Source organism: Biomphalaria glabrata, chromosome 2 (assembly GCF_947242115.1).
Source record: "Biomphalaria glabrata chromosome 2, xgBioGlab47.1, whole genome shotgun sequence".
Lineage (NCBI taxonomy): Eukaryota > Metazoa > Mollusca > Gastropoda > Planorbidae > Biomphalaria > Biomphalaria glabrata.
Genome location: NC_074712.1, coordinates 46,372,947 through 46,382,759, shown reverse-complemented (window position 1 = coordinate 46,382,759; position 9,813 = coordinate 46,372,947). Strand labels below are relative to the sequence as shown.

The 9,813-nt window shown below is 37.0% G+C and overlaps 1 protein-coding gene across 2 annotated transcripts; it reads right to left on the bottom strand.

Annotated features, from left to right (window-relative positions):
* Positions 1 to 2,271: 2,271 nt before the first annotated feature.
* Positions 2,272 to 9,722, bottom strand: LOC106054688 (uncharacterized). 2 transcript variants are annotated; one of them, XM_056020868.1, is made up of 2 exons: positions 9,653 to 9,722; positions 2,272 to 8,501 (listed from the first exon to the last, which is right to left on the bottom strand). In XM_056020868.1, the coding sequence occupies exon 2, from the start codon at positions 8,493 to 8,495 to the stop codon at positions 5,460 to 5,462; it is 3,036 nt and encodes a 1,011-aa protein (XP_055876843.1). In that variant the 5' UTR covers positions 8,496 to 8,501; positions 9,653 to 9,722; the 3' UTR covers positions 2,272 to 5,459. The 2 variants fall into 2 exon arrangements, with proteins under 2 accessions (XP_055876843.1, XP_013066131.2); XM_013210677.2 differs by lacking the exon at positions 9,653 to 9,722 and adding an exon at positions 9,449 to 9,606.
* Positions 9,723 to 9,813: the final 91 nt, after the last annotated feature.

The following is a 9,813-nucleotide window of genomic DNA, read 5'->3' as shown; positions in this document are numbered from 1 at the left end:
CCAACAGTACAGTTAAGGAAGATTTTGATTTTAAAACCCCCTCCAAAATTTACGATAAACCCCCTCTTCAATATAAAAAAAACAAATTACACACTCAAAATTCTATGAGCGTAGCCAAAGAGGTTTTGAGTTTAACCCCCGCCCCTCCAGTTGGGGTTTGAAGCTAAAAATACCTCTTCAATATATAAAAAAAAGCAAATTACACACTATAAAATCCGTGAGCTTAGCCAAAGGGGTTTTGAGTTTAAATCCCCCTCCTCCAGATGGCTTTTTCTTTAAAGTTTAAAACACCTCCAGATGGTTTTGAGTTTAAAATTTCCCTACAAAACGTTGAGAGTTGAAAACCTCTCTCTTCAATATTATTTTAAAGCAAACAACAGTCACCAAATTCTATGATCGTAGCTAAATGGGGTTTTGAATTAAAAAAAAACAAAAAAAAAAAAAAAAACTCCAGAGATTTTTTAGTTTAAAACCCCTCAACTGATGATTTGACGAAAAAAATTTCCTTTTCGATATAAAATCTAAAGCGAAATACAGGCATGTAATTCCAAGAGCGTAGTCAAGAAAGGTTACAAATTTCTACCAGTGGCTTGGGCTCCATTAATAAAGTGTGAATAGTCTTCTGCCGAAATTGAAAAACATTAAATGTGGCTCAACAAAGATGGCTAAGACAGATTTTAGGAGTCATTCATAGAGATCGGGTCTAAATCAAAGAAATCATATGCCGAACTGGGAGTCGAATCCTTAGTAAGGTTGTGACAGAGCGTCGCATGAGGTTTTGCGGGACGTGTTCTCCGACAAAATGAATTACGCAAAATAAGAGTTGCGGAAACAGCTTGCCGGAAAATGCGCCGAACGGCGCGAAAGGGTCTAAGTCAGTAAGAATAGCACATTAGGTTTGTGAAATAAAATTTTTTAATAGCAAGATAATGCACTGTAGATACCTCAGAATATGCATTTCGTTGGCTTTCAATACCAGAAATAGTGCTCGGCGGCGGGGCTTCGCCCCTCGCTGGGGAGCGCTGCGAACTCCCCCAGACCCCCTTGCTAGCAAGGGCAGGAGGTCTACAATAAACGTTTTCCGAAAGGGTCAGAATGTAATAAAGATTAATTATGTACACACACACACATATATATATATATATATATATACCGGTATATATATACTTTTTTCCGCGGGGGGCAACCCCCCCCCCCCCCCGAAAAAAAATCCTGGCTACGCCCATGACCCCAACCATAAACTTTAAACTGGAAAGTTTGCACAAGGCTTCATAAAATTTCAGCATATGATAGTATTAAATGGCTAGTAATCAAACTGATTAGATCTAGAATGTATTCACCACAGGTAGTTTCGATTATGAATAAAATAATCCAATATTTCATCTATCAGAGCAAGGGCAAGGCAAACGAGAACACTAAAAAATCTCAAGGAAGAAATTGTTACGTTACTTGAAGGACATTGACTGTGACCTTGTTACCAACATTTCTAATGAAGAGTGGAAGACAGATTTCAGATTTCATAATCGCTATTGCAATGAGTTTTTTTGCATATGAAATGTAAATGGATGTTAAATCTTTTCAAACAAGGCCTTCCCATTTTTACAAGCAAGCAAAAGAAAACAGGTTTTGTCATTTTCCTTTGCTGAAAGGTGAAATTATTTCTAGTGAAATGATTAAAAGTACAACACTTATTTAGTTCCTTAATTTTGCAATTTATAAAAGCTAATTTTAAGACGTCAAGAACCGGTTTTCAATACCATTAGCTCACCATTTAGCGCAGAAGCTGATTTAGCTCCAGAGGACATAACTCCGAGCAAAGAGAATTTCCAGTCAGTACTTCCACACCTTGAACCGCGCAATGTTTTCTAGATCAGGCAGTTCTCCGAATAGTTTTGTTTCTATAGGAGGGCTTTAGGGCCAGAGTCCTGTTCGGGTCTCTGATTTAGTATGCACCATTGAAGGACATGCTCAGCATTCTCTGGTGATGCTCCACATATAAATATGGTGATGCTCCAAAAGGGCAGGTTTCGCTCGTCCCGACATTTAACTTCCGGAACATATATTGTCTCATCCAGTGAACAAGCATTATATTTGGGGGGGGGGGGGAATTAAACAAGTATAATTACTGGTCGTTTTGACTGACTATAATTTGACTAGTAAGCTAGTTCCACAGTTCCGGAACATTATGCACGAGTGTAAAAAGTAAAATACTGCACATTAAACACAACTGTATATTTGTGGAGTTATTGTAATATAAAAAGACAACAGCAATTTTAAAAAAAATATTAATTGATTCAAAAATTTCTAACTCTTCTTGTAATTCCTTAACATGGAAACGTGAATATAATACAGTGTACCTATGAATTAAAAGTTAGCTAGAGTATCTTTCTAAGTTGTATATACATATGCAGCCCGCTATTCCAAAATTTAAAGAAATGCGGCCCTCGATCCAAAAAGGTTGCCCACCCCTGGTTTAAACTATTCTCATTGTTGTCAAAATCTGTAGACCTCATCAATACCATGATCGCGTTACCAAAAAGGGATCTTTTCCCTTGATAACTCCCGGATCCCCCAAGCATAACTGCAGGCTTTATTTCCCACTGCTTTTGGAAGAAAGGATTTGAGTTGCAATCCCTAACAAGGGAGTTTGGAGATGATCTAGGCCCCTATATGTAAAATGAAATATATGAAAGTCCCTATATTTATGCTAAAATATGTATTTCCTTTTGACACCATTTTACAGTAAATTCAATGCACTCTAGCAGTGCGTTTTGTCAACATTTTATTGGTATTTATACAAAGCTTATATCAACTCTGTCTGTCTGGTAAAAAGATTGTACAGGTTAATTCTCCCACACAAAAAACTCGGATCAAGCTGAAAATTTGCACAAATATTTCTTTTACCTGGTAATTAATTATTTTGTCTTGTATCTTGAACTAGGGAACGAAATGTATACCTCTTAACAACATGAGATTATTTTTTTTTAAAAGTCTTGTGTCTTGCCATCGATGACATTTTAATTACCTAAAACTTGTTAAGTGTCCAACTAGCCCATTTAAAGCATCTCAGAGCACAGTCAAAACTGGAACTCAATTCAGAAAACAAAATTTAATCACATAGTAAACAACATCACAGTTGGATGGCTGCCTGGTCGTGCGGTTTGCGCGCTGGACTGTCGTTCGGATTTATTGACGGTCGAGGGTTCAAACCCTACCCACTCCCATCCCCGTCGTCCTGCTGGAGGTTTGGACTAGGAAGTAAACTATCTTCAACTCTGAAGAAACATCCGAAACATGTAAAACAAACATTTTAGATACATATAGAAAATCTATGGAACAATATCACAGTTTTAGATACATATAGCCAATCTATGGAACAATGTCACAGTTTAGATACATATAGCCAATCTATGGAACAATGTCACAGTTTTAGATACATATAGCCAATCTATGGAACAATGTCACAGTTTAGATACATATAGCCAATCTATGGAACAATGTCACAGTTTAGATACATATAGCTAATCTATGGAACAATGTCACAGTTTAGATACATATAGCCAATCTATGGAACAATGTCACAGTTTAGATACATATAGCCAATCTATGGAACAATGTCACAGTTTAGATACATATAGCCAATCTATGGAACAATGTCACAGTTTAGATACATATAGCCAATCTATGGAACAATGTCACAGTTTAGATACATATAGCCAATCTATGGAACAATGTCACAGTTTAGATACATATAGCCAATCTATGGAACAATGTCACAGTTTAGATACATATAGCCAATCTATGGAACAATGTCACAGTTTAGATACATATAGCCAATCTATGGAACAATGTCACAGTTTAGATACATATAGCCAATCTATGGAACAATGTCACAGTTTAGATACATATAGCCAATCTATGGAACAATGTCACAGTTTAGATACATATAGGTAATATATATGGAACAATGTCACAGTTTAGATACATATAGCAAATCTATGGAACAATGTCACAGTTTAGATACATATAGGTAATATATATGGAACAATAGCCTTATCACAGTTTAGATATGTAAATAATTTATGGAACAAGATCACAGTATATAATGATATGGAACATTTAAAAGCTTCTTATCTATGTAACATGTAAAGATGTAACAAAATGTTAATGAGAAACAAGTCTTTTTTCTATTTATATATTTACACGTAAATTATGAAGCCATTCAGTGATGAGAGCCTGGGCGTTGGCTATTGTCAGTCCACCCCTCTTTCCATGCAGCTTCTGGGTCCAAAGGTATGCAGCAAATACATTATGGGCTCAACATTCTTCCTTCTTCTTTAAAATATCTTATTTAAGAGCATTGACCCTCGAAGGCTATGAAGGTACGGTTAGCATTGGAGGAAGAAGAATTACTAACTTGCGCTTCGCAGATGACATTGACGATCTAGCAGGGACAGAAGAAGAACTAGCTGACCAGGTGATGCGCATTGACAAGACTTCCGCAGCATATGGCATGCAAATAAATGCCGAAAAAACTCAAATCATGACCAATAGCCATCAGGGCTTTAAAAGAGGCATCAGTATTGGAGGTGAAAAGCGAACTAGTGTTAACAGCTTCAAATACCTCGGAGCTATTGTCTCAGATGAGGGAACAAAACCCGAACTATTGGCCCGATTAGCACAGTCCACAGCAGCCCTTTCAAAACTTAAAATAATATGGAAAGATAAGGGCTTAGCCCTCGGCACCAAAATCAGACTGATGCGCTCTCTGGTCATGGCCACATTTTTATATGCTTGCGAGTCGTGGACGTTGAATGCAGAGCTTGAGAGGAGGATCCTAGCAATGGAATTGAGATGCTACAGAAGGATCCTAGGCATCACATTCAAAGACCGCATCACAAACCAAGAAATCAGAGACAGGGTTACTGTAGCAATCGGAGCCCATGACGACCTGCTAACTATTGTAAAAAGACGAAAACTTAAAACCTTTGGCCACATTACAAGATCTACGGGGCTCGCAAAGACCTTCCTTCAGGGAACAGTGCCAGGAAAAGAAGAAGAGGCAGACAGAAAAAGCGATGGGAGGACAACATTAAAGAATGGACGGGCCTGCCATTGAGATAGGTTCTAAACAAGGCAAAAAAAAAAAGGGAGGAATGGAGAAAGACGGTCGACAAATCTTGCCTGGTGCCCCAACGGTCCAACAGACTAAGGGATAGGTAAAGGTAAAGGTAAGACCAAAAGCCAGAAAACATTTATCTGGTTAACATTGTCACACTTTATGTATTGTCCATCAGGCTTCAAAAGATTTATGCTAAAAGTAAACTGAAATTGTAACGTTACGATATTTAAAATACAAATTATATTTCATTTAATGAAATAAGTCTCTTAAGGTTTCAAATACAAATTCACACAGATTTTTTCCTTCATTATACAAAGTAAATGAGAATATCACGTATTTATTTGTATCGCAAGTATTGTAATACATCAATGTCACCAATTGGTTTTGTATCTATATCTTTGGACATGTGTTGAAAGTAGGGAACAAGCTGCTTTAAGGCTTTCAGCAGACGTTCACCAGTGGAGAGCAGACTCTTGGACAGCTTCCTTCTGTTATAGAAGTAGTTGGCAGGCTTACCTAGAATGTTTTCTTGTAACCTCCATGCAACGAAGTGGAGCTGGGAACACTGAGCAGTTATTCTGGCTGCAAGTTGTCGCGTGTTTGAGTTCTTCATCTGGGCGAAGTCGAGGAGAAAATAAAACAGTTCTTGAAATTTGTAATACCTGACAAGAAAGTCTAAACATTGCTCCACATCATCAAGAATAAGGGTCACATCAACTTGAGACTTGCTGGTGAATGATTTTACTTCTACAATGCGGTCATTAGGAAGCGGATGTTTGTAATATTGGAGCCACTTCTGACCTTCTAATGTCAATGTTTGTGTTTGTCTTCTGGCTTGAATGCACTTTGTAAAATACTTCAAAGGAAGATCGTGGACTAATTTGTTTTGTAAGCTGTATGTCACATAATTGTCATCATTGTTAGGGCATGTATAAACATTATGGAATGAACAACATTTTAAACAGTTCCAACAAAAGTAGTAGTTGCACATTCGACATGTCATAACTGGGCAGCCTTTATTTTTTTCAATAGGGTATTTGCATTGTGGACAAGGCTTTAGCTTGATGTGGAAATAGATGGTATCGTAGGTCAAGTCTTTGTTCAGGCCAACTTTGGACATCAGCTTTTTGTAAGCGGTCATCTGATCACACGAAACTGGCCAGTGTGGGGTGTTTTTACAGCTGCCACACCAAGAATGACCACAAATGCAGGTCAACGGTTGTCCAAACTGTGTTTTAAGAGGAGTGCTGAGTGATACGGCTAGATTCTGGCACCTATCCCGTGGGCACCAGTTACAAAACTGACTAACCTCAACAGATCTCTCCAGTTTCTGCCTATGCCATCTGCTGACGATGTCTAGTGGCAGAAGAGTCAACATTGTTGTCTTATCAATGATGTTCTGGCATTTTACTGCTAGACATGTGCATTGGTTGACACCTCGCTGCATCTCAAAAACAATTTGAGTTTGCCAGCATCTCACACAGAAAGTATGTCCACAGGGTAGCAGTTTCATAGCTGGACATTTGTGGACATGAAACGGCAAGAGACAAACTGGACACTCGTTCCCTTGTATATCTGTGTTAGTCTCTGGCAAGACTGTGTTCACACACTCAGGCGCTTTGTGCTTTGTTTCCGTGGGCACCAAGGAGAAAACTTTTTCAGCTGGACCGAAAATAATTCTGTCGCTAGAATTTATTCCACATTTTGAGGATGCAACTAAATTATCATCACAGGCTTCAGGCCTTGAGCAAGACTGGGTTTCCTTTCTGATAGAAGTAACGAGCTCAATAAGGCGGGATAACTTTAAACAGCATGTCCACTCTTCAAAAAGAATACTCTGAAGTTTAAAATTGGCCTCACAATAGTTGACGCATTGAAACGCAACGTTCCAAAGAGATGAATTCAAATCTTTCTTTTTGACAAGTAAAAAACATTCATCAGAGACTTTGTCAGACGGACTAATATCTACAATGAAAGCAGGAGGATAACATTTTCCAATCACGACGTTATGGCCGTCTACGTTCATTTCTTGGTTTTCAGTCACATTGACGTCATCGTTGAACAAAACTAATGCTACGTCAATAAAACTTTGATCAAAGTCATCTATTTCTTTTTCAAACAAGTTCACATTTTCTGGTAAAGAGATTACGAAGTCATCTATTTCTTTTTCAAACAAGTTCACATTTTCTGGTGTAGAGATTACGAAGTCATCCTTGTCTGTATGAGAAGCATAGCCAATATCATCTTGTTCTTCATTGTTTGAAGGGTTTGGCGGGAGAGACTCTTCTAACATTTCCCAAGTACTTTTAGATAAACTCTCCGATTGGTCCACATCTTTATGAATATATTGGAAGGAGCCTTTTGGATATTTAACAAACTCCTTGACTTCTGATTGCACCTCTTGTTTATATTTTCTTTTCTTGCCTCTTTTAGTTTGAGGTCTATTCTGAACAACAAAGTCACAGAGGCTTACAGAAGAGAAATGGGTTTCTTTGTTGTTGTGGTAGTTACCAGGAAAGTGACACAAGTCTTCTTCATATTGTTTGGTTTGATCACATAGAGCTAGTTGGGTCTCTTCCATTATATCGTGTCTAGTGTAGCCTTTCAACTCGGCGTACCGGCCATTGACATGGCCCTTGCATTTTAAACGCGACTTGGTTGTCTTTTCACAATATTTTTTTTTAGTAAATCTGTTAACGTCGTTTTTGTTCGCACACCTGGCGTCAACTTGGTATGGGTGATAGATTTCAACCTCCAGAACATTGGATGGCTTAGTAAAAACATTTTCAACATTCTCTTTGGTCTTTGATTGACGACGAAATAGATATGGGCGTTGAATTCCTCTGTTATGCCCCGTCTGCCGCCTTCTCGAATCCTTGCATTTCTTAGTGGAAGGTACATCGGATACAATTTGGGACAAACGATGAGTTTTTATTAACGATTTTCTACCAGTACGAACAAAAGGAACCTCTGTATGCTCAGAAACATTGATATCTAATAGTGGCAATATGTCTTTCAAATATTCTGTATCTGACATCATAGCTAGAATTCTATTAGGAAGAAGCCACGTTTTTCTTTTGTTTGTGGAAAACCATCCCAGCTCTGCCCATGTTTGACCTCGTGATATGTTTAGTTTATGTCTGAATGTGAGAAACATGTCAGGTCCAATCCATCCCAACCTGTCCCAAATCTTGTGTAGGCATTCTGCCAGAGAGTCTGTCTGTTTTTTCTCCCCATACGCAACATTGACTTTCAAAAAGATGATTTGTTCAGAATACCACGATAATTTAAACAATTTTAAAGTCCCTCCTTCGGCAACTCTCTGTGTCGCCCCTGAATTTAGTTTTGAGTTTGACTTCTTTAACACCATCATCAAGTCCTAAAAAAAAAAAAAGAAAAAAAATGTAACTTAAATATAAAGAATATATCATATATGTATAGTGTTTCTGGCAATTTAGTCTTCTTTTTACAAAGTTTTATCAACTGTCTGCCTGGTACAAATTGTGTACATGTTATTTTTCCAACTACCCATTATCGGACCGAGTTATAACTGAACACAATCATTCATTGTCCCTAACAAAACATGAATAAATCAAAAAGTTAACCAATTAATAAGTGGTAAAAATAATTTTGTTTGGTAGGCTATAGAGAAGGGAAATAAATATTACAGACAGTATTGAGATATATTGCTGTTCATGTGTAATTCTTTCCCTTTTATAAACTTTGGATTTAAAAAAAAATATTTTTTTTTAAAAATATATATCTAGTTTTTATTTTAGAGTCAGAGCCTTCAACAAGAGGAATTAATTTTGATAATTATTACACTAGCTAGTGTTACCGACTTGTATTTAGGAATTTAGGGCCTTATCTCACGATATATGTTTTTAAGCCTATATAGGGCCTACCCTCTAAATCTATGTATACTCCCACCTTGGAATGATCATACATAGATCTAAAATATTTCTATGTAATGTAGACCCCTAGGCTATCGGCTATAGCATGAAAGCCACTAAGCCTGTATGTACCTATATATATTAGTAACGTAAACAATGCAATAGGCTTATCTAAAACTTTAATCTTAAATTATAACGCGCGCAATTCTAATTAGACAGTTTGTAAATTAGAAAATAGCTGAAATTTACTGAAGTAAATTTGTAGACTAGCCTATGATAATAGGTATTTAAATTTATAAATCAAGAGGAAAACACGAAGATTTTTCATTGTAAAATATTAAAATATTACACGAATATAACAACCATGTCACAATTTTATGCATGGCTTCCCTTCCTCTTTCTCCCGTGTTTGCCTTTTATTAGTTTTATCTACCTGTAATTAGAAATGCGAATGATGAGTTCTCCGATGTCAACAAAGCTAATCCCAATAACTCCAGAACTTAACTAGATCTATGTTTACTCGAGCCATTAATTTTATAGTCTCCTTGGCCTCGACTGATAATAATCTGTTAAACATGACGGAGATTCTATTTTTAAACTTTTACTTTAAAAAAAAATTTGTAGATAAGGAATGTACCCAAACATTACAGCCACAACTAAAGCACTTGATATTTTAAGATAGAAACCAAGTATTGCATGAGTGTGATGAAATTGTATATTCTACTTTTAGAAAATCGGATTTTCCCTTTGAAAAAAAAATTATTCGCGAGCAATAATTTCCAGCTTTTGTAGATGTGC

Coding starts and splice junctions, on each gene's coding strand:
- LOC106054688 (XM_056020868.1), bottom strand. CDS start 8,495: ATGATGGTGTTAAAGAAGTCAAACTCAAAACTAAATTCAGGGGCGACA.